Here is a 26,092-nt window from a genome sequence, read left to right as displayed (position 1 = left end):
TAGCTTGGCACAAGCAGACAAGCTTATCTCAGAGGCAGTGTGTAAAGCATTTGTGACCACATACAATAACCCAGTGACAACACCACAGATGGACACCACTCAAGGTTCTATATAAAAAATAAGTATACTTTATTTAGATGTACCACAAGACCATAAACGACAAAAATACACAATACTGTTACTTTAAGATGGTAGATTTAGCTTAGTTAAGTTCAGTTCTTAAGATGCGACACTTTGCGTCAATGTACCTTACGATGCGTTGCGCTTCCACGACAAGCAATGTCGCAGCGAGGGAAATGCGGAAAAGTTCAGGTGCAAAGAAATAAATGACGGGAAGATCTTCCAGATGTGGCACGCTTATCCGGGGATGCGAGAAGTTCTCGGTTCGATGCGTGATCTGCAGCGGCGACACCCTTGTTCAGAAGTGCTATGGCAAAAGCTTCAGCTGCGACACTTTTCTCCCACGATGCGTGAAGCTCCCGCACAATGCGACAACTACAGCAGCGACATCCTTGTTCAGAAATGCGACGGCGGCGCGCTTCTTGGGGATGTGAGGTGCTTTCCTCGATGCGGTGCAGTGCGACAGTTCCAGCGGCGACACCCTTGTTCAGAAGTGCGACGGCAGCAGCAGCGACACGCTTCCTCTTCGTTGCGTCACGCTTCCAGCTCCTTGAGACATGCAGTTCCTCAGAAGGACCAAAACAGCAGCAGGCACTTCCACAAGAACTCTGCGGAGCTGGTGGTTGAAGTCTGTTGTCCCTGAGACTTCAGCAGGAGGCAAGCTCTGTTCCAAGCCCTTGGCGATCCTTCACAAGTTGAAAGCAAAGTACACAAAGTTCCTTTCTCCTCTCTAGGGCAGTAAGGGAACCACTGCAGGCCAATCCCCTAAGCAGCACTTCAGCTTAGGAATAATCTCTCCTCAGTTTCTTCAGGTTCCTCTCTTTGGCAAAGGTTTCTTCTTGTAGTCCAAAAGTGATCTAATTTCTTGGGCTCAGGGTCCCAATACTTATACTCCAAAATCCTTTGTTCTCTGAGGGGAGCGGGGCCTTTGCCCAGTCCAAAACAGTTCTGAAGCACTCTGTTTACCAGGCTTCTCCTTTCCTTTCATAGTACAGGGCAGAGACATCAGACGCCCCACAGGAGGTGGAGCCAGCATTGTGGAAGGCAGGCACTGCCCTATTCAAGGTTCAGGTGCAACTCCTCCCTTCCATCTAGATGCAGATCTCTCGATTCACCACTGGGCTGACTCATCCTGTCTCTTGGAATACCCCCGACCATGTCACTCACAAACTCCAGACAAGGAATACACAACCTAGCAGAGGTAGGCTTGAAATGTTAGGCAAGCAAATATCTACTTTTTAAAAGTAGTATTTGCAAACACGGAATGTTAAAACCAACTTCACTAAAAGATGCATTTTATCATTCTGTGTCCAGGCATACTAAACTTGAACTTCTACCATGTTGTCTGAGTTACTTAGGATTATAAAATGTAATAATTCTAACAGCCCATTCTGGCCTAGGGAGAACAGGCAGTCTTGCAATAGTGAAAAACGAAAATGGCTGTAATTCACTATCTGAAAGAAACAGGTTAGTATTAGATTCCTTACCTTAGAATATCCCCAGGCGTCAGACTGGATACGGAAACTTTTGCGTAGCAGTACCCCTGCGTGTCGGTAGGCATCGTCTGCGGCTTCGCTTCCGTCGTCGGGATGATGTCGCCGGAGTACTTAGACGCCGCCCTCGTGCGCTGACGTCAGTTCTTCTTTTTTCCGCGCCAGCTAGCGCAGATCCGGAGAAGTAGTACCCTTTAGTCAATTTTTTGACTAAACTTTTTTGATCTGTTTGATCTGTTTTTTTTTAGTGGATCGACTTCGACGGTGCTGGTAGGGATGCCCGGGTTCAAACCCTGCGTTGACTGCAGCCAACTGATGTCGGTTACCGACCCCCATCGCCGGTATCTTCATTGCCTGGGCCCCGACCACGACAACAGATCCTGCTCCGGCCCTGACATCTAAAGCTAGACGGGAGCGGTCCCGCAAGCGACTCGAGTTCCGGCAGTCGGCCCGCGCCGCTCGAGGTCCCGGTCCCGACGGAGGTCGAGGGACCGGTCGCGGGGTCGGAGTCATCATAGCTCTGGGAGTCGTCCTCGGTCTTCGGGCTCAAGGTCCTCAGGTAAGAGACACAAGAGTTCGGGAAGGCGTCATCGCTCTTCCGCCCCCCCCCGACGATCTCACGACGCGGACGGGGGTTTGGGTGACACCGCCCACGCGGCTCCTCTAGAGTCGCGGGCGTCGCGGCCTGCTCCATACCCGCCGGTCCCTGGGCATGACGGGACGCCGGAGGAGATTGAGCGCTTCCTCATGGCCATGAGGTCGCTCCCTCCTCCGTCTGGTTCCGCGGCGCCTTCGGGCCCAGCGGCCCCGACTGGGGGGGCCTAGCGGGTTGGGTGCTTCGGCCCTGACGCCGTTGGGTACTTCCGCCCCAGCGCTGCCGGTCACTTTGCCCCGGCGCTGCAGAGCCCCGCTGGATCCGGTTCCGGATTGTCGCTGGTCGACCTTACGACCTCGCCGACGCCGACCCCCAGGTGTCGCCTCCGGCCCGCCTCCGGGCGACGCCGACCCCAATCCCTCCCTCGATTCGGTTCCGGCGCTGCTCTCTACGCCCCTTGGAGCTTTTTACTTCAATGAACCGGCCCCATCCTTTGAACCTGACTACCAGGAGATGGGTGACGAGGGGGATTGGGAGGGGTCTGAGGACCCTTTGGCACAGGAGTGTCAGTCTCAACAGGACTGGACAGGTGAGCTAGGGAATGCCAGTGGACTGGACACTTCGCTAGACACTAGTTTTGTCTCCCCTCCTACCGTGGCTTCGGAGGAGGGGGCTGCCTACAGTGTGGTGCTGACGCGGGCGGCCAAGGCCTTGGGCCTAGAGCTTCCCCTCACTGAGGTCCTTAAACCGCAGGTAAGCTCGACTGAGCCTCTACTGCCATTTAATGAGGCCTTGTCAGACGTTCTTCTGGGCACTTGGTCCAGGCCCGCTACAGGTCAGCCTGTAGATAGGAACGTGGCCAGACGCCACCGCCCGGCTCCCGTCGACCCTTGCCTGCTGTCCACCCACCGCGAGATCCTTGTCATCCAGGCCTCTAACTCCCAGACCGCATTCCCGACGTCTCCACCCAATCGGGAATCCAAGGGGTTTGAGCAATACGGAAAGAAGGTATTCTCCTCCCTGAGTTTGAGATTGCGGTCAGTCAACACCGCCTTCGTCTTGGGCCGCTACACCCACTCTCTGTGGGACACGGTCACAAACGTGCTGCCTTTCGCTCCTTTCGTGGCCAAGGAAGGGGCGCTCCCACACGTGCTGCCAGCCACAGGCCGCAGAATAACATCCAGCGCGGTGGCGGCTGTGGAAACCGCCGTGGCGGCGGTCGGGGACAACGGCGAGGCCAATCCACACCTACCCCTGCAGCATCCGCCTCGAAACCCTCCTAGTCTGTGCTTTCAGGCCCATGTGACGCCAGTGGGGGGCAGGGTTCGCCATCACCACTTCCACTGGTGCACTGTCACTTCGGACACTGGCAAGTGGTTGCACTTGCCCAGTCAGCATGACAGTACCAGACTTCACGCAGGCTGTGCAATGGCACACCTTAGACACATTTTACAAGGCTGCTTCTGTGGGTGGCAAAACCAGTGCTGCAGGCCCACTAGAGACATTTGGATTTACACGTCCTGGGCACAATCAGTGCACTAGACTAGGGTCTGACAAGTAAACCAAATAGCCAAACATGGAACCACTGATCAATACATCAATTTACAATAGGGAGCACTTGCACTGTTCCACTGGACAGCAGTGGCACAGTCCCCAAAGCATCTAACACCAGCAAAAATACATGAGGCAACGGCAAAAAATGGAAGGGAGACCCACACCAATGGTGCCAGGTCTAACACGTGTCCCCTCCAGCTGAAATGTGGGGAGAACTACCCTAACTTCTGGGAGTTCTCATCACTAAGGTGGAAAAATCTGGACAGACCATCAGAGTTGGCAGTTTCTGTACCCGGGCAGTGTTCCACCGTAAAGTCCATACCCTGTAGGGAAATGGACCACCTCAACAGCTTTGGATTCGCACCCCTCAACCATCTGAGGGGCCTGTGGTCTGTCTGAACCCGGAAGTGAGTCCCACACAGGTATGGTCCCAGCTTCTTCAGTGCCCAGACCACTGTAAATGCCTCACGCTCAATAGCAAACCACCTCTGCTCCCGTGGAAGTAACCTCCTACTGATGAAGGCTACAGGTTGATCTAGGCCCACCTCATTCATCTGTGACAGAGCAGCCCCCACACTATGCTTTGAAGCGTCTGTTTGAATGATAAACTCTCTTGAGAAGTTGGGTGCCAGGAGCAAGGGCGCCGTGCACATGGCAGCTCTCAGGGCCTCAAAAGCTTTATGACTGGTGCAGTCCAAATCACTTTCTTGGGCTGCTTCCTGGAAGTCAGCTCTGTCAAAGGTGCGACAATGTTGCCATACTCCTTGACAAACCTCCTGTAATACCCTGTGAGTCCTAAAAAGGCCCTCACCTCTGTCTGGGTTTTGGGTGGCTCCCAAGCCAGGATGGTTTCAATCTTGGGTTGTAGGGGCACCACCTGGCCGCTCCCAACTTGGTGTCTCAAGTACACCACGGAACCCTGCCCGATCTGGCACTTGTTTGCCTTGATCGTGAGGCCTGACTTCTGCAGCGCCATCAACACTTCCCAGAGGTGGCGCATATGTTCCTCCCAACTGGCACTGAACACTACGATGTCATCCAGGTAGGCGGCATTGAACTCATCCAGTCCAACCAACACCCGGTTGACCAACCTCTGTAAGGTGGCTGGGGCATTCCTCAACCCAAAGAGCATAACACGGAACTGGAAATGCCCATCTGGTGTGGAGAATGCTGACCTCTCCTTGGCCCCATCAGTCAAGGGGATCTGCCAGTACCCAGACGTTAAGTCAAACGTGCTGAGGTACCGTGCAGCCCCTAGCCGATCAATGAGCTCATCAGCGCGTCAGTCTTCGTGACTGAATTGAGCCCTCTGTAGTCCACACAGAACCGGAGTTTGGGTGTGGCACCCGGCGCTGTAGCCTTCGGGACCAAGACCACTGGACTAGCCCAAAGACTGCTAGAAGAATCAATCACCCCTAGCGCAAGCATCTTTGAGACCTCCTCTTTGATGCAAGCCCTCACCCTGTCAGTCACCCTGTTAGTTTTATGCTTCACAGGTAAGCTGTCTCCTGTGTCAACATCATTGACGCACCAATCTGTGACACCAGGAAGCAGGGAGAACAGATCAGAAAACTGCCCCAGCAACTGTCGGCAGTCATTCTGTTGTTCATGGGTCAGGGTGGAAGAGAGGTTAACACAATCCACTGACCCATCTTGCTCTGTTGCAGACAGGAGGTCAGGAAGAGGCTCAGTCTCCTCCTCCATTCCAGAATCTTTTGCTAAGAGCATGCCCACCCCACTTCAGACCTCTCTAAGTGGGGCTTAAGGCAGTTGACACGTAGGACCCTTAAGGGGTTCCTAGGAGACCGCAAGTCCACCAAGTAGGCGCACAAGGCTCCACGGGGGCCATGACCCACACTTTCTGACCAGGTTGAAGCTCTATCAGAGTGGGATTCTAGTCATACCAGGGCTTCACCTCCTCCTGGCTGGCTTCCAGATTCGCCTCAGCGAGTTGCCTGAAACGCCTAGTCTGGTTCCTGAAGGCCAGCATGTAGCTATATACATCCTGGGAGGTTTCCTGGGAGATTTCTCTGAGCCTTCTTTGACCAGACTCAGAGGTCCTCTGACTGGGTGTCCATAGAGAAGCTCAAAGGGACTGAACCCTAGAGATTTCTGTGGCACCTCCCGGTAATCAAAGAGTAGGCATGGTAAGAGGATGTCCCACTTACGCCTCATGGGTTCCTCAAGACCCATTATCATGCCCTTTAGGGTCCGGTTGAACCTTTCGACTAACCTGTTTCCTTGGGGGTGGTAAGGAGTGGTGAACTTGTAAGTTACACCACACTCCTGCCACAGGGACTTCATATACTTAGAAATGAAGTTGGCCGGGCGGTCAGACACTACCTCGCGAGAGAATCCCACTCGGGAGAAAATTCCCATCAGTGCTCATCCCACCACGGGGCCGTCACTGTCCTCAGAGGTATGGCTTCCGGGTATCGGGTGACCAGGATGAACCTGTTGCCCATGGCTGTCTTGGGGTCCAGTGGCCCCACAATGTCAATTCCTACCCACTCAAAGAGGGTACTGACCAAAGGGAATGGCTGGAGAGGAGCCTTGTGCTCCCTCTCACTCTTTCCACTTGCCTGACAAGTCTGACAAGTCCTGCAATGAGTGTCTGTGCTCTTGCGCATTTGGGGCCAATGAAAGTGGGTTACAAGCCTCTCAAAGGTCTTGTTCTACCCCAAATGGCCTGCCAATGGTACATCATGAGACAGCCCCAGTAGAAAGATCTGAACTTCTGGGGTACCACCAGCACACGGGCTGACCCAGGTTCAGCAACCTTAGGCTCACTATACAGGAGACCATTCTCCCAGTAGATCCAATGTGATCCTGACTGATCACCTGCTGCCTGACTTGCAGCCTGTTGCTGCAAGCCCTCAAGAGAAGGGCATTCTCTCTGCTCCCGGCAGAATTTCTTCCCTGGAGGGGCCTCCTTCTTGCTGCCAATGGGTCAGCTCAGGCAGGTCCCCCAGTTCAGCTACTTGCTCTCCGATAGGCTTCAGGTTAGCCCCCTCAGGGTCTACCTCCTCCTGGGCTGTGGGAACTTCGGGGGCCAGTTTCCTGTGTCACCGCCACTTTTATCTAAGGCAGGTTCCTGGGCCTCCCTCTCAGGCTCCCGGTCTCTTGAGCACCCCTACTGGCTGCCATTGACCGGGTGGTCACGCACGCCCAGTCAGGCATACCCGCCATCTTCAAGTGAGTACTCTTCTCCACCTTCTCCCAAGGTGAGCTCTCTAAATCGTTTCCCAACAAACAGTCAACAGGCATGGCGGACCTCATAGCTACCTGAAGAGTACATAGACCCCCCACTCAAAGGGAACCTGAGCCATTGGACAATGGCTCTCTGTGTTGTCGGCGGCAACAACTCGGCAAAATGCATGAGGGACAATCTGCTCTTGAGACACCAGGTGACACCTGACAGCTGTCACACTGGCTCCTGTATCTCTAAGAGCCTCCACCCTTTGACCATTGATGGTCACCCACTGCCCATATTTCTTAGTGTTCCTGGGCAGCTGAGTTTCTGAGACCATCTCACAGTCTCCTAAAGAGACAAGGGTCATCTGTGTGGGACCCCACCCACCTTGGACATCAATCTCCTCCCCCAAGGCTACACTAGCCATCTGCCGGGGTGGAGCACCAGTGGGTGCTGGTTTACCAAACAGGCGGCACCTGGTATCATTCGCCTTATGACCCAGGTCGCCACACTTGTAACATTTCAGGGGTCCCTGTGAACAGGATTACCTGTCGGGACCCCTTGCCTTCTCTCGGGGGGAGGCTGGGAACCTTTCCCTTTGTTCCCTTGGGGACTGCTTTGGGGCCCTTTACGGAACTCCTTTTGTTTACTCTGGTCCCGCCACTCTTCTGCTGGGGACCCTGCCCACCTTTGGCTGAGTCGCCCATGTGACCCGTGTGGACCCGAGTGCTCACCCAGCGGTGCACCTCCTCAGCAAGCTTCCTAGGGTTAGTCAGCTTGCTATCTATCAGATGCTGGTGCAGCTCTGGAAAACAATTATCAGACAAGTGCTCCCATGCAATCAAATCAAAGAGACCTTGGAAATCATCAGCCTTGCTGCCCTTCACCCTACCATCCAATGCTCTGCAAAATAAAGTGACATATTCAACCCAGGTAGTCTTCTAACTTTATGCATTTCCTGAACCTCTGCCTATAGAGTTCAGGGGTCAAACCATATCTAGACATTAATGCATCTTTCATGTGGCTGTATGAAATGTGGACTTCAGAAGGCAAATCTAACAGTGTGTCCCACCCCTCACTAAGGATCCTTCCCCACAACCCCGCTCCCCAATCTCTCTCAGTCACCCGGTGGGAAGACATGGCTACCTAATAGGCTCTGAACCACTGACCAATATCATAATTTTTGTAAAATTCCTTCACCACATCTTTGGGAATATACCCGCTACTTTCCACAAACACTGACGGTACGCTGCCACCAGAGGGAGTAACCTCTAAACTCTTGGTTATAAACTCCAACTCCCTCAAATCGTTTTCATGCTCAAACTGTATTTTCTTTTCCGCTATATCTAATCTCCTATTTTCTATTTCCAGTGGCCTATTCACCTTGAACTTGGTCAATTCCATTTCATGACTCCTAGATCTCTTTCTGTCCTCCAACTCCTCTGGAGACAGACTCTTGTTAGAAGCACTGCTACATGCGGGGAAAGGTACTTCCCTTCCTCCTGAGCCCAATGGCTCTTCCTTTTGTACATCTGCATTGTCACCCCCTTCCTCAATTTCAGGGGTTTTCCTTGCTTCTACCCAGGCCCTCAGCGCCTTGTAGAATTCTTCCTTCACTCTTAACCCAGAGGTGGAAAGTTTTAACTTTTTGCAGAAGTACTTAAGCTGTGATACTTCGTAGCATTCCAATTTCACTTCTTCCCAGTCAAGATCAATAGAGGCTATGGATTCTGCTCTCTCTACTATAACTGACTCAGGCATCTTTCAAAAATAGAAAATTCAAAAGGGAATCTACCAAAAAGTATGTGGTTGCGTTATGGTCTGCACTCACTAAGTTATGTTCACCAATCACTGTACATGAGTCACAAATGCAAGTCCAGAATCCTCACCACTGACCACCAATGTTAGATTGGGTGGTCTCTAGTTGGCACAGGAAGGTACTTGTGACAGATAGGGACCTGTGCCTCAAGTCAGGATAAGGGGATTACACTCCTAAAATAACCCCTGCTCACCCCCTTGGTAGCTTGGCACAAGCAGACAGGCTTAACTCAGAGGCAGTGTGTAAAGCATTTGTGACCACATACAGTAACCACACCACAGATGGACACCACACAAGGTTTTATATCAGAAATAAGTATACTTTATATAGATTTACCACAAGACCATACACAACAAAAATACACAATACTGTTACTTTAAGATGGTAGATTTAGCTTAGTTAATTTCAGTTCTTAAGATGCAACACTTTGCATCAATGTACCTTACGATGCGTTGCGCTTCCACGACCAGCAATGTCGCAGCGAGGGAAATGCAGCAAAGTTCAGATGCAAAGAAATAAAGACGGGAAGATCTTCCAGATGTGGCACGCTTCTCCGGGAATGCGAGAAGTTCTTGGTTTGATGCGTGGACTGTGTATGTGTATTTGAGCTTGTAAAGCGCACTGCTACCCGTCCATAGGTCTCCTATCGCTGTATAACTCTGGGAAACCCGTCCTGGCTTTCCCTGTGGGATGGTCCCTGCTGGGAGTTCCCAAGGTGGAGCCAGGCATCCCCGGAATTGATGGGGCAGTTGTGGAGATGAGGCAAGCTAATGCCCAGAGTTGCCGAGTGGAACCCCTGATTATAGTAAGCACCGAAGCGAGAATTATCGAGTCCGCTGACCAAGGTCCACGACCCTGCCGCGTCGGGAATTGAACCCTGGTCCCGGGCCGACTTCTGCTCTCGGGTCTGCTGCCTCTAACCAGTGAGCCACACAACTCCACTGCAGCGGTGACTTCCTTGTTCAGAAGTGCGACGGCAACAGCTTCAGCTGCGACACTCTTCTCCCACGATGCGTGAAACTTCCGCACAATGTGATAACTACAGCGGCGACATCCTTGTTCAGAAATGCGACGACAGCAGCTCCGACGGTGGCGTGCTTCTCGGGGATGCAAGGCGCTTTCCTCGATGCGGTGCAATGCGACAGTTCCAGCGGCGACACCCTTGTTCAGAAGCGCGAGGCGACACGCTTCTACCTCGTTGCCAGACTCTTCTCACGATGCGGTGCAGTGTGACAACTCCAGCGGCGACACCCTTGTTCAGAAGTACGAAGGCAGCAGCAGCGACGGCGACACGCTTCCTCTTTGTTGCGTTGCGCTTCCGGCTCCTTACGAAACGCAGTTCCTAAGAAGGCCGAAAACAGCAGCAGGCTCTTACACGAGATCTCTGGGGAGCTGGGGGTTGAAGTATGTTGTCCCTGAGATTCCAGCACGAGGCAAGCTCTGTTCAAGCTCTTGGAGATCCTTCACAAGTTAAAAGCAAAGTACACAAAGTTCCTTTCTCCTCTCTTTGGCAGTAAGGCAACCACTGCAGGCCAATCCTCTAAGCAGCACTTCAGCTTAGGAATTGTCTCTCCTCAGTTTCTTCAGGTTCTTCTCCTCAGCAGAGGTTTCTTCTTGTAGTGCAAAAGTGACCTAATTTCTTGGGATCAGGGTCCCAATACGTTTACCCCAAAATCCTTTGTTCTCTGAGGGGAGAGGGGCCTTTGCCCAGCCCTAACCAGTTCTGAAGTACTCTGTTTACCAGACTTCTCCTTTCCTTTCACAGTACAGGGCAGGGACATTAGTCGCCCCACAGGAGGTGGAGCCAGCATTGTAGAAGGAAAGCACAGTCCTGGAGCACTTTGTTTACAGGACTCCTTCTCTTCTTTCAGTGTGCAGGGCAGCGACATCAGCCACACCCCAGGAGGTGGAGCCAGCATTGTGGAAGGCAGGCACAGCCCTATTCAAGGTTCAGGTGCAACTCCTCCCTCCAATCTAGATGCAGATCTCTCTATTCACCACTGGGCTGACTCATCCTGTCTCTTAGAATCCCACAGCCCTGTCACTCACAAACTCCAGACAATGAATACACAACCTAGCAGAGGTAGGCTTGAAAGGTTAGGCAAGAAAATACCTACTTTCTAAAAGTGGTATTTGCAAACAGAGAATGTTAAAACCAACTTCACTAAAAGATGCACTTTATCATTCTGAGTCGAGGAATACTAAACTCAAATTTTTACCACATTCTCTGAGTCAGTTAGGATTATAAAATGTAATAATTCTAACAGCCCATTCTGGCCTAGGGAGAACAGGTAGCCTTGCAATAGTGAAACATGAAAATGGCTTTAATTCACAATTAGGACATGCCACACACACACCAGGGCATGTCCTACCTTATACTTAGAATGCACCCTGCCCTTGGGCCTACTGTAGGGGTGACTGATATGAAGAAAAGGGAAGGTTTAGGGACTGGCAAGTGGGTGCACTTGCCCAGTCAGCATGACAGTACTAGACTGCACGCAGGCTCTGCAATGGCAGACCTTTTTTTTTTTCAACAAACTTTATTGAGTTTTATCATGCAAGTCATCATTACAATGCATCGTAATTAAATCTGATCAACTCAATGGCAGACCTTAGACAAATTTTACAAGGCTGCTTCTGTAGTTGGCACAACCAGTGCTGCAGGCCCACCAGCAGCACTTGGATTTACACGCCCTGGGCAAACTCAGTGCACTAGATTAGGGTCGACAAGTAAACCAAATAGCCAAACATTGAACCACTGATTAATACATCAATTTACAATAGGGAGCACTTGCACTGTGGCACTGGACAGCAGTGGCAGTGGACAGCAGTGGCACAGTGCCCAAAGCATCTAACACCAGCAAAAATACATGAGGCAACAGCAAAAAATGGAAGGGAGACCCATGCCAAAAGTGCCAGGTCTAACACCTGAATATTGTTTTGTGATTTGTTTCTATAGTGTTTGTTAATGAGGTACAAACTGAACCAATGTCCCCTGTTGTGACAACTACCTGTTGCTTAGAATATGTGGACCCTTGGGGAGTTTATGCATTACTGCGGATTCAATGTATATAGTGTCATGGCTATAATGTGCTCGGTATCATCAGAAATTCAATAATAATTGGTTATGAAAAAAACCAGCTAAAGACAACATTCTCTTTTCAAAGGCATCACTTGTTTTTGATTACCTAGCCGGAGGATTTGTAACAATGGAATTTCGATAAACCTTGCGTAATGAGGCTTGAACCATCAGGCTCCCCCGGTGTAGGGTGCTTGGTGATGAAGTATGGGCCAGCAGCAGCTGGCCTATGTTGCCTGGCCACAAGTTGATTGACTGTTAGGCATGAACATGGCTTAGACCATGTAGCCAGAAGGGTTCAGATTAAGCTAGCCCTTGATTGTAAAATCTCAGTCAGTATATTTGTTTTTAACTTTGTAGTGGGAAACTGCAGCTCTACTGCCGTAGCTCCTCTCCTAACCACCACTGTGAATGAAGAGTTTTCCTCCTTAGGTAGCCCAGGTGGCGAATCAAGCTCTTTTTCAGGCGATGTTAATAGTACACTGGCATTTTCTTGATTTCAAAAAGTTTTTATTGATTAATCTGATGCAGAGAAACAAACAGTTGGCGTGTCATCAAAAACAGCATAGCATTCATGCGATATATTCTGACATATAGAGGAAAACACAGTAAAAGCAGATGTTAATATATAGTTGCATGGGAAACTCGGTTGAAAATGATATACATGTCGCAAAACTGTGTGGTGGGAAAGGAATAAACACATAAATAAAAGGAAAGAGGATAGTAAAGGATAGAAGAAAGAAGAATATAGTGAGAATAAGAGGAAGAGATGGAGAGCTGATTACTCAGCGCTGGTTGGAGATATTTGTCAGGCCTCTGAGAGAGGGTTCACGGTATAGGGTGGTGAGGCAACACATGTAGACCAGTAAGATGAGAAGTCTAGAGTAGAGGCAAAAATTCTATCTCAAGGAGTTAATTTGTTCCAGATATCAGTCAAGGTTATTATGTCAACCTACAATGAGTTTTTAGTTCAATGAGGGGGGAAGAATATGTCCTCTTTCTCATCATCAATGTCCTGAAAGACATAGGGTCTTTCTTGCACTAGGCCCAAATCAAAGTGATTATCTAATACTGCCACTGATGCCGGTCCAGAGAAATTGAATATGAATATGGTTGAATGACTACCGGTTACACTTTTGTAATTTCATATTCATATATAGGACTAGTTTGAGCCGACGCTGGTTCTTGGTCAGAGATTGGCGATGGGACCAGGTAATCGACTGTAACTTTCGAGTTGGTAATGAGAATGGCACAAAGTAGAAGACAGTGCTAGCATCAGAACTGGCTTGTTAGCGGGCACAGCAGGGGCTGCCTGTGTTGGTGTGACTCTGCCAGCAGAATTCAGAGTAGAAACCCCTTATACTCCATGGGGCCAAAACACGTACCAGCAGCAGGCACAATTGCACTAAAGATCTGAAGCATGGCCTTTCTGAAAGCCACTATTTGTTGCAGGGTTGACGATGGCTCAGGGATTATGCAGAGTGCCGGGACAATTGTGTAACTGGTTCATATTACTGGGACACTGGAGTAGATCTATCTTTATCTTGATGCCCTTGCACCTTCTTGCTAGATTTTGAATGGCGGGATAGGATTGAGTCTTGCTTGTTTTTCTTGTGGTTGTGTCTGGATTTCAACATGGACTTACTGGAAGACTGACCTGGAAGGAAACATGCTTTAACTTGTTAGAACTGGCTATTTCTGGTTGGCAAAGGCTGAAGCCAAAGCCAGGAAGAAACCACCATTCTAGTCAGGGCAAGGGAGTCACACGCCAAGATAATCCCATCTCACCCCCTTGGTAGCTTGGCACGAGCAGACAGGCTTATCCCGGAGGTAATCTGTAAAGCATTTGCGCACTCACACAATAGCAACATCCTAGGCACACCACAAAGGAACTCCACACAAGGTAATATAAAAATAACTTTTGTATTGTCAAAACACATCAGATAGTAATCACACAATATACATTGTGCCAACTGGGACGGGCAATATTCACAAGGGATTATTTACAGGACAGGGCCACATGGGCCACTGTCAGAATCAACACTTTTAGAACTAGAAATACTGTTAGAAATAGCACTTTTGAACATATAACAATCAGAGGTTTCACACATGATGCATAGAACATTCAGAGGTGTAGGAAAGACACATGATGTATAAACATACACTCAGCGGTGTAAGGAACAAGGCACATGACGCATCAAAACACATTCAGAGGTGCCGGAGAAACACATGATGCTTAAAACATTCAGAGGTGTAAGGGAAGGAAACACATGATGCATAAAAACACATTCAGAGGTGTCACAGGCATAATGGCATAGCACATTACGCGTTAACTCACATTTGGGCCTAACCAGTAAAAACTACAGTAGGCAATCTCTCACTAGTCTAAACACATTAGACTCTCCCCCTAAGCATAACTCACATTTAGGGGCGTATCTCACATAGTGAAATAAACTCTCACTAGCATAAACCTACATAGGTAAAAAAAACTCATATTCACATAACACAAACATAACCTTAGGCAATTACTATCATAAACATAGCAAAACCACATTGGGCAGAAATCACATACCAGCCCCCTGGCCAACTGGCCATCCAACAAGGGGACTCAAAAAGCCCTGTGTCCAGAATGTCAGGGCCCGCTGCCACGCAGCGCCAGTCAGGGGTGCGCCACCGGCGCAAACCTAAACGTTGCAGCTGCCCACTAATTGCTGGGCAGCTGAGAACAGTCACAAGGCCTAAACGTTGCAGCTGGCACTAAGTGCTGCGCAGCTGTAGAAGGCCTGGCACCTCTGTGCCATCTCAGTCCCTCACAAGGACTCTCTCTCCCTTGGCGCCTAAACGGTGCAGCTGCCCACTAATTGCCGGGCAGCTGGAGGCAAAACTGCGACAGGGGCTCTCACCAGCCCCTAGGAAGCAAACTGCGCCCACTGATGGAGCCCTCTGGCTCTGGAACTAGCACTGCGCACATTGGAGCCACACAGACTCTTTAACCAACAATGCCCCCGTGGTCGTGGGAGCCTCACCAGGCTCTGTACAACGTTGGGGCGGCCCACTGCCATCCGGGGCCGCCCTATCTCCCACCAACATCTTGGGCCTCGCACTGGCATGGCTCCCCATGGAGCCCTTGAGGCTCTGAATATACCTCTGGAGCCCTTTGTGGGTTAAACATGGCCAAATGCCCCCACGAGCCTCAGAGACTCATAAAACAATATAGGCCGGATGGAGCCTCTCGGGCTCTGTAAACGCGGTGGGGCGGCCCTCTGCCATCCGGGGCCGCCCTGACTCAGTGCCTCAAACCGGCACCAACAGCAGCCGCACGGGGCCCCCCCAGCCCTTCCTACTCACCAGGCTGTTCTTCGGCGTGGCTCCTCTGGTCGTCGGCCTCTTCCTTCTGTGCTGCGGGACCGGCAACACTTCTCCTGCGGCGCGGGGCTTCCCTTACACACATGGGACCCCGCGCTGCCCTCGACGGCGGCTTCACCCGGGCTCCCTCCTGGAGGCCCCGGGACTTCTTACCGGCACCCGAGGAGGCCGGGTGAGCTCCTGACCTCTCTCCCCTGGCTGCAGCATCTCCGGTCTCCCTCTCCCTACGGGAGACCGGCATCACGGGCATGGCTTCCCCCGGGCAGGGGGTAAGCGGAAGTGTGGCATTCCTGGCCCCGCCCACAGTCAGGCAGGCACGGGCCAGACTTCCGGTTTTCGCGGAGGGCCTTGGCGGTGATTTAGGGGCAGAATGAGGGGTCGGCACCCTCGAATTTCAAAATAAAATATAGCCGCGGGGTGGCACCCGCTAAATCACCCAATAAACGGGGTGGCACCCGTAATTTAAAAATAGCGCGAATCGGGCGCCAAGCAGGGTAGGCACCTGCAAGCTCAGGGGCACAAGGGCAGGAGCGCTTCCCTCCTTGGGAAATCGACAGCGCTCTGCCCAGGATAAGAACATATAGCTCTCACAAGGCGCTGGGGGCCCTAAAAACCCCAAAGTCCCCCTGACTGATCCCTGAAGCAGCAAGGGTCCCAAAGAGAAGGTCCTGGAGGCAAGGTGGATCAAGCAGCTCCCAACAAGGAAATAAAAAGTCCTCCAGGAATCCAGGGGCTTGGTAGGGCCCAGGGAGGCAAGCCTTCCCCTGGGCCCAAGCAGCAGCACGCCCCTGGTAGTTTCAAGTTTGGCAAACAAGAACATTTTGTAAGGGGACACAGCCCCTTTTTATACAGAGAAATCCTTTGTCTAGCAGGGTGCAGGCAGTGTGAGAACCAGCTACAACTGGTTATAGGGAACTCCTTTCACAGGCCAGGCTAGGGACATCAGACGCGCCACAGGGGGTGGAGCCAGCAATGTGTGGGGAAAGCCCAGCCCTATTCAGGCCAAGGTGCACCCCTCCCTTCACATCAGCATGCTAAACACTCCATTCACCACCGGGGCAGACCCTCCCAGACTCTTGGAGCCAGGCTCACCAGCCAATCACACGCCAGACACAAATTACACAAATATGCCAACTTCTAGAAGTGGCACTTCCACACTAGACACAATCATGCTGCATACATCATTGCGCAGCATTCAATCTCACGAGTTCGCACATACCAAACTCGACCCTGCACTCCCCACACATCAGGAACTACCATGGTCATACATATTCCCCATTCATTCCTATGGGAGGGCAGGTCACTCTCACCACACACACAGAGAGCTCATGCACTTTACACTGTACCACAGTGAAAAAGTCCGCAGAGCCCTAAAATCACTATCACCAGGTCACAGAAATAGGCTAGGAAAAAGCAAAAAGTCTTGGGTGAACCTGCCAAAAGGGGCGTGTCCAACATACCTGTATCCTAGTTCTCTTTCAGGGGAACCTGCATAAAAGTCATAAGCACTAAATTGTCCGCCCACACATGGGATCCCGGAACACTTTTCCAGTTAAATATATCTGTATATGCACAAGCTCTTGTAGGAGACCAAAACCAATATTCTAGGCAGCCTAAAAAAGGGCCAGGGATGGCTATATTTCATTCATGTTTCATTTAAAAAACTGTAGTATTACAGAGAATGTAAAGTAACGAGAAATATCTGTCACAAATCTCTTCTTCAAAATGTAAGTAATTAAGGAAATACAGGGCAATGCTAGCACAAAAACTGCATAGCTGGGACAGTAAACAGGCACTGAGTATTTAAGGCCTTAACCCTTGCTCCAGTGTCCATCATGGACTAGGGTTGAGTTAAGTCAGATCATTTTTATAGAGACTAAAATCATGAGCACAATACAGAGATCTCTGTCTTTAACTCTGACCCAGGGAGGCGGGACACTTGTTTATGACTTCGATGAGAATTCTCCTGGAAGTGGTAAGTGCTATGTCACTAACTTCTAGAGTTGCATGATCTGCCAAAGCTCTCATCAGATAACTGGAATAAAGAAAGGTGTTGAATAAGACTGTCAAAAAAGCACCGTCAGATCGGTCATGCCTTGCTAGAAGCACTGGAACCAACTTTTTTTTTTTTTAACAGTGAAATATATTATCCCCACTGAGATAAGAGCATTAACAAAGGGTCATACTTAGATGAATAACCCATCATCCTTGCTGTACAAACGTGTGCCTGCTATCATGCTTATATGTAACATTAAACTGTTTGAGTTGTTGCTGTTCAGACTCCGCCTATGTACAAATGAGTAAGACATTGAATAGTAACCTAAAGCATCATCACTCCCAGACTTCACCAGAGGGGCTCAAGGACTTTAGGGCCTCCTATCCCATTTACAAATCAAGCTGTTTCACAACACAATTGGACACCGAATCTAAAGATAGTAAGAAAAAATTAGAAAAGAAATAATTCTTAGTATTAACTAGCTTACCCGTCGCGCGTTGCTGCGATCTCAGAAGATAGGAAATTTAAGGAAACTTGTCATGATAACATTCAATTTACATTGTGTCATTTTTATTGAAACGTATTCATTTTAATATGGAAAACATTTTAAAGTGTAGTTTTAATTCTGTTTATTTATTCGAGTTCGTGTGGATACACTGTATGTTTTGGTTTTCCGTCTGGTGCGTACACCAATAAATCAGAAGATTTTCCAACGCTTGAGCTGGCCACATACAAATGTCCATGTGAGAAGCACGGATTCTCCAAATCTAGTCCACACACTTGCAGCGATTGTCCTTGTGCTTAGTTGATGGTCCTTGCAAAAGTGAGTCGCACCGGAAACGGTGAACGTTCAGTATTGGAAAGATTATGAGGGCCCTGGGGGGCCGGGGGGGCGATATTTAACAAATTTTTCTTTTTGTTTTTGCCAGAAACCTTCGCGGGAGTGTACTCAACAACTTCCAAAAGTTTCATGCCGATCGGATGAATGGTGTAGTAATGCATAAAGGACAAACAGACTGACATACATTCATTTTTATATATATAGATGATAATTGAATTGTTCAATTCCAATCAACTATTATTTAGGTGGCGCTCCCTTAAGGTCTAATGCATAAAAATATGATTTTTCCACACTCTGGCCTATTTCTCGACGAGACCATTTAATAACGTAGGGGTCAGAATGTGTCGACAATCTAATAGCAGAAACTTTGTTTGGATGTACCTGCAAGTACCTCTCCACAGTTTTGGCAAGCCTGCTTTTGCTTTCTGTGGTATAAACTTTCCCAAGCATTTATATAATTTGAACTTTTGAAAGTAAAAATATATGGCTCAACAAATCAAACCTACTCATTTTCTACCTTCTATGGATAATGACGATCCTCCTTAGTCTTTATATTTACCACTAGATTTTCTGCAATATATACAGCATCCCTCCGTCTTAAATGATTTTCAATATTATAGTTTTGTAAGCACTTTCTCTATATATTCATTAACTTTCCAGTGATAAAATATTTGTTGATATTGTTTTGACCCCCACACAGGAATAAGAGGAATATTTTTCTAAAAAAGAACAGCACTTGCCTCTTGCAGAATTTTTGCTTGGAATCACATACCTATTTTCAGCTTACACATTTCTAACTGTCAGTTAAACATGAACAGTGAAAACATCTCCGAAACAACTCTCGAGTTGTTTAAATTATGAAAGTGAGAAACGAAGAACGAAATAAATAAAAATCCATACTAATATAATAAAGAGAGAGCCCAAACCTTTGAGGCGGGTAATCTCAGAAACCACAGCACCAATCACAACACCCAATACAGTGTTGGAAAGGGCAGTTGCAGCAGAAGGACATAGGCTATGCAGACGCCCACCATATACATTTAAAAGGTAAAAGAACCGTGCCAGCAAAGTAGTCCCTTGTGGGCTTGTCTGCGTTGTGCTGTGTGCGTGTGCTAGGGGCATGACAAACGCTGGGGGCGTGTGGTACGTTCCGCCCTTCATGCCATGTCTCATATTGTGTGCTAATCCCACCCTGCTCCCTTTAAATACCCCTGCACCCCATAATCATAACCCACCCTTACTCCTTAAAGTACCCCAACACCCTTAAACACTAACCCATCTCAACCCTATAAATATACCCTGTACCCCAAAACCCCAAACTATCCCTAAACCCTAACAATACCCCTGTGCCTCAAAACCCAAACCTAGCCCTGAACCCTATAAATACCCCGTACCTCAAAACCCAATCCTACCCCTTAACCCTAAAAATAACCCTATACACCAAAACCCCAACCTAGCCCTGAACCCTTAAAATACCCCTGGCCCCCCTAAACCCAAACCTACCCCTGAACCCTAAAATACCCCTGTACCCCAAAACCCAAACCTAGCCCTGAACCCTAAACCCTAAAATACCCCAGTACCCCAAAACCCAAACCCAACCCTGAACCCTTAAAATACCCCTGTACCCCAAAAACCAAACATACCCCTTAACACTAAAGTACCCCTGTACCCCCAAACCTAGGTCTGAACCCTAAAAATACCCCTGTACCCCAACCCCCAAACCTAGCCCTGAACCCTAAAAAAACCCTATACCCCAAAACCCAAACCTAGCCCTGAACCCTTAAAATACCCCTGTACCCCAAAACCCAAACCTACCCCTGAACCCTAAAAATAACCCTATACCCCAAAACCCAAACCTAACCCTGAACCCTAAAAATACCCCTGTACCCCAAAACCCATACCTATCCCTAAACCCTAAAACTACCCTTGTACCCCATAACCCAAAACTATAGTTGAACCCTTAAAATACCCAAACACCCCAAAACATATACCTCAGTACCCCAAAACATATACCCCTATACCCATACTTACCTTATCTAAACATTAAAAAAAACATGCTTTTACCATTCATTCATTTACAACGAATTTCGTTGTAAATGTATGCATTGTAAAAGCATATAAAATGTAATGCCTTGCGTTATAATGGCATTGCGGAGTCATGGTACTTTCGTAATGAAAGTATGCGGAGTGATGGTATGCGGAAACAAAGTTGCCGAATAATGGGTGTTTACCCTCCCCGGTAAGTACATTGGTGGCACGGCGGGCCACATCTCCAGCAATTTGAAAAATGCACAGGTCTCTCTCATTGATGTCCAGCACCGACATACACTTTTAGACACACCTCCCGCCACAAGTTCTAGAATTGCGAACTTTAGAGCTGGGGAGCTACGTCCCAATCTCGGCATCAGCTCAACATCCTGTGATTCCAGGCAAATCACTTTGTCTCCTGGTGCCTACCACAAATGAATGTGTTCTTCTGTAATGTAAATTGTGTTCATGCCATGTTGTCGAGTTCGCGCTATATAATATTGCAAGAAAAAATAAAGTAGGGAAACTCGAGTTCAAACACTACTGAACGCGCACTCTTAAGTGCATCAGCAGTGCACCGTGAATCGGAGCGTTTCACAGGCCTGTCACAGATAAGAAATGCTATCAAAACGAAATCCTACAAAACAATATACTACTTGCCGGCAGCAATTCATACCCGGACAACGTCGGGACGGGCTGCTAGTCCATGTATATAGATAATGTAAAAATTCTTCAGCGATAAATTAAATTCAGATGAGGGAATCAATATTCATGAAAAAATACAGAGAACAGAATTTTTAAATGCATCTTATGAATTAAAAACATTGCTAGGGACGACAAAGCTTAGCTTTATGTTGATCTTCAAAAAATTACAATTAATCCAATCGTTGAGTGTTTTCCAGATTCTTTGGCCTTCCCCCATTTTGATCTGACATATAAAGGAGTCTCGAAATAGTAGCCGGCCATATACCAGAACCACAATTGCGAAACGGAAAAGGGGTCGACGTTTAGCCACTCTGCTAGAATACAGGGTCAAAAAAGTAATATTACATCTAGATAATCACTGAAAACCGAATTATCACATCTAACATAAGTTTGTTTGTGATAATAACTTGTGTGTTAAATACATTACTTAGTTTATAACAAAACTATTTCCAACATATTTTTTCAGCACAGATCACTGTGCAACTACATCTTGGACATTCAAAGTTCCCAAAGCTACCAGTTAGCTACAAATATATTTAGAAGGAAAAGTGATGTATTTGGCCTTTGTCAATTTATGTTCTCCGAAAAGATATATAATGCAACATACAAGCATCTAAATGTGCTGGCATTGGTGGTATCTATCACTTGATGTTAATACAAATAAAGTAGAATATTGTACTGCTGCTTTGTGTCCCTAATTCACATTTTGATTATCTAACCGTGACATGATGGCAGGAAACTCCCACGGTACACTATCAATCCGTGTACAGCATTACTGAAAATACTATACAATATGCCCAATGAGGTACCATGAATACGTGTTGTTCAATTAATGTTGATTACTCTCAAACTATTGTGCGATCAGTTCATTCCGTTTTTACTGTATAACATGTTATTCAGCAGAGAATAATGAACCATACTGCACACACGAGAAACCTGTCGCTGGTCAAATGCACCGCTTACCTTTGCTTCACCATCCGGCATGAAGAGATATGCGCCACTTTTATCTTTGCTGTTGGTAGTGCCATACCACGTGAATCCTATTTTAGCTTGATGGATTTTGTCATCTTCCTTGGTCTTCATTTTCTAAGGATAGAGAGTCCGTTTCAGAGTCTAGAATACATTTGCTGCATTTATGCACGGTGGCAGTAATTTAAACTCGGTTACATAAATGTAATGCAGAAAATCTAAATATTATCATTTGGTATGTACGTAGTCTGACTTTGGCAATTATTAGAAGGATTTACATAGGAACCTGATAAAAAGACTGAAACTCCATGAGGTAAGAACTCTTCTTTATTCACCACTCCTCTCTCCACCAGTAGTCTGTTACTGCAGTAGTCAGAACAGTAGAAGGAATCCACACTCAACATTCTAAGGTAGCCTCCAGGGATAAAGGAATGTACGAAGTAGGAACAGGGGAGGGAAGGAGGAACATACCATAATGTAGTTACATCATATATATGTCAAAGGAATAAAAAGAAAGGAAAAACAACTTAGGGACAGATACATGTTGTAACACATCTTCCCCCTTAACGACAATTCAACAAAATTATTAGAACTTGAAAAAGTCCTTATGCCATCTTGGAGTCTTGCGGGTTCTTTGACTGTTACATGGGTTGTTTGAGTTTTGCTCATGGAACTCTATGGAGGGTGACTGGTTGTTTGTGTGTTGTGATGTAGTTAAACGGTCCATGTTCCACAACTGGTCATCGTCCAAAATGGCTGTGTTGTTTTTCACAGCTGTTATACGCATGGGCGTCCGCAGACATTTTTCCAGGGGGGGGGCAAAATGTTAACATCATCACCAACCTCCAACATGATGTGTGCCAGGTGAGGCACAAGAAACACTGGGGCGAGGAACTGGGATAGACTCAATTAAATGCCAGGAATCCAGGACATATGACTGACCCTGCTACAGGCCAACAAACACCACCTGTAGGGAAAACGCTAAACTTTCTGACAAGGTGCTCTGTCTGCTAGGTGTGCAGACTTCCGGGTCCTCGATCCAACACCAATCAAGGCTGTCTTCAGCACGATTCAATTTTTATCAGAATACTTTAAAACAGCCTATGATTAAAGCATCAGATTGAATATACTGTATGCACAGTGTATGTTAGGGATTATTTGTAGCACACATATTTACCAATATTGGCTTCTTGGTGCTAGAATTCATGATAACTTTTATCCAAAGTTAAAGCACAACGTCAAAGTTAGTAATAAATAATGCAGCAATCACACCCTCTCGTGATTTGCCAGTGGGTGCTCCCTTTACTAGAATTCCCCGGGCATTGCTAAATTTTACACACATTCAATTAATTTATACAAAATAAAATGTATAGGTCCAAATGTTAGCTATATTTTTGAAAAGAAACTTAGAGTCCCTGTACATGTAGTCAATGTCAAACTGACATCATGCCCACGTTTAGGGATACAATAATGGCCAGCTCCCTTATGCGGAAGCCTAGCCCCATAAATGTGTGGCACATGCGGCGCCCGCAGCAGCGGCACATCACAGGTCCAGGGATGCTTACACAGTGGTCAAAAGGGGGGAACAAAAGTAGGGGAACAGTGGGCGGAGAATCAGAGGGCGGGAATAACCCAAGGATTGGATCTGTGGGTGGAGCCAGAGGTGTGGCTAGAATGCGCAGACATCCCAATTTTTAGTATTTGCTTGGCATTTCACTGCCCAGTTTAATCAACCAATGGATACACATGATTATTTAAGGTTATAATGAGTTATTAACATTACAATATACTCACAAAGTGGGATATGCTTCTAATCACAGAATGTACCAAATACGATAAAATGTGGAAACACAAGCCATTTGTCTCCGAGCCATGGAGTTTCTGTCATCAGCACTACTCCCTTTTTCCACAGCAGCAGTTCAAACATGAATGGCAAAATATCCTAGTTTGCAAATGTTTTCTCTAAAATTATGGCTCTGCCATATTTGCCTCATAATACAAGATCTGCTGCAACTAATAAATTGTTTGTAGCTCAAACACATCAAATGTTAATATAAAATGTGACTTGTGTTGCTGCGGAGTGGATGGCCTATTGTAAAGGTTGACTGGTTACCTTTCTCACTGCTGCATTTGTATGTTACACTGGTACTAATAAGGTAAAATCTTTCCAGAGACTGTTAGCATGTGTACACACGTCAAAATAATAAAATATCTGAAAATATACTGCATTACGCTGCAGCCTTTTTTTTAATGCATAATTTAGTCAACACTACGGCATAATGTTGTCATCCTTTGCTGCATAATTAATTCCAGTGGCCCCATAGCAGGCAGCACATGTTAAAAGTGCTTGTGAATGAAGCTGGGTGACTGTAAGTTTGCGAACTTAGTTTGGTGTGCGTGCAAGTCCTGCATTGCCAATCCCTGATGAGTTGCAGCTACTACTGCTGAAAAAAGGCCAATGGAGGTACCTTTGGGTGAGGCAGACTGGCCTCAAGGGCAGGGTCAGCCATAGCACTGGTGGTGTCCTGTGCATTAATGTTTGTTAGTGCCCCCCAATGACCACCTCTGCCATGGATTCCCTCACTACCACCCTTTAACTGTGCCCCCCATGTCTCCATAACCACTCTCTCTCAGATGCATTTAATTTGATTTACAGCGCCACTCATACCATTGTAGGGTGCCAGAGCACTTTACATCACACACATTACACAGAGACAATCAATATGTGTGTAAATCACTGTATAGAAAATGTTACAAAAAACTAAGGACTACAAGGTGTAGGAGTCACATGACAAACGTACTAGTAGCCGGTATAGTTTTATAGTGATTGGTCTGGAGAAACACAATACCCGAAATTTAAAACGTAATACCATGGTTGGGGGTTCTCCTTAATAATCAGAATTGATTTCTGTCCAAAAGAACACTTTTTGGGACATTAGGATAATCAAAGACTGGGGGGGGGCGTGGAACATAACTCTCTAATTTATACCTTGCAGTTTGTATGCAGCTCTTGGATGACAGTTAGTAGCTCACTGTTCTAAGTTAAGATTTTAACTTATAAACTGCAAGTAATAAAAGGATCTCTCTGACAAAAGCAGTAGCCCACTGACCTATTTACGTTATGCGCACTTTGTGATCTGCATGGCGCATGTTCTTTGCAGCCGGTACATTAACCCTCTGAGCTACCTTTCCATGAGTCAAAACTTCCACTAGACAAAATTCTGATCTCTCTCTCTCTCTAGGAAGAACATTAATCACCAGAGTCATCATGACATTTTTATTGTTGCCGAAAATTGCTGGAAGCCAGGAAGGAGGCAGCAAGCGTTTTTAAAACCATAATATACTTTCAAACATGATGCCTTCACCAAAAGTCAGCACCCGGTGTGGTCACACTGGTTGCACCGCCCGAGATCTGGCCCTTCTCAAGGGTCCTGTGACCTCAGTGACTGTTGTTCTGGGGTGTGCTGCTTCATAGGCCTGCCCGCAAGACTGGAGGCCTTGAAAGTTAACCTACACTTGTCATGCTTGGGCCCACCTGCTGGTACGAAGACACCAGGACTACTAAGGTGTTGTGAAGCCTTCTAAGGTCTAGCATGTGATTGTGCTCTCGCAGGAGAGTGGACTTGTTATTAAGGCTGAACCTAGTTCCCAGTTCCAAATTCAGCAGCTCTGACCATAGTGCCACATGCTCTCCTCCACTGAGAATAACTCCCACTGTTTTCAACTACAACCCAATTGTTGCCCGCTATAAACACCTGGATGCGCAATTTAAATTACGCTCTAGACAAGAGCAATATGCGGCCTACAAAAAAAAGTAACATCATCCTGGAAGAAGCAAACACTTATAGGGAATGCAAAATTTAGCAAACCATGGGAAATGTAAGCAGGAACAACATGGTTACCTTAATGCTTTCACACTCACTATTCAGAAATCAGTGAGTGCTTTTGCCTGAAAAGTCAAGGACACAACTACAGGGCCCTGAATGGACCCATTTCAATGGCTGTTGGTTATATCTTTACAAAACATAAACAGTATGGTAAAAAGACCACATCCCTGGACGCAGAGCCGCAGTACACATTTTGTTTTCCAATTCACACATTGCAGTACCTCCAGGATTGGTGCACTAGTTGCAAGCCAAGGAAAAACAAAGACAAGAAAACAAAAATAGCGCTTCACTGGCAAACTCTGTAAAAGTGGCGCTAATGTGTTTCAGTGTGAATAAAATCAGTTTGGCCAGTTTGCTACCACTCTGTCTTACTTCATTTACTTATTTATCTTTTTTTCACATTTTTAGGCTTTTGTTCCCAATGCTGCACTTTGGAATGAAAATGTC

The 26,092-nt window shown here is 47.4% G+C and overlaps 1 protein-coding gene across 1 annotated transcript in view; it reads right to left on the bottom strand.

The window, feature by feature from the left end:
- The window catches only part of MAN2A1 (mannosidase alpha class 2A member 1), a 1,326,430-nt gene that overhangs the window by 390,815 nt on the left and 909,523 nt on the right, over positions 1-26,092 (bottom strand). Inside the window, exon 15 of the mRNA XM_086961008.1 lies at positions 21,753-21,875. Coding sequence (XP_086817134.1) covers positions 21,753-21,875 — 123 coding nt within the window. The remainder of the gene's footprint in view (positions 1-21,752; positions 21,876-26,092) is intronic.

Source organism: Lissotriton vulgaris, chromosome 3_1 (assembly GCF_964263255.1).
Source record: "Lissotriton vulgaris chromosome 3_1, aLisVul1.2, whole genome shotgun sequence".
Lineage (NCBI taxonomy): Eukaryota > Metazoa > Chordata > Amphibia > Caudata > Salamandridae > Lissotriton > Lissotriton vulgaris.
Note: the sequence above shows the minus strand (reverse complement) of the source record. Positions and strands in the feature narration are given on the sequence as shown.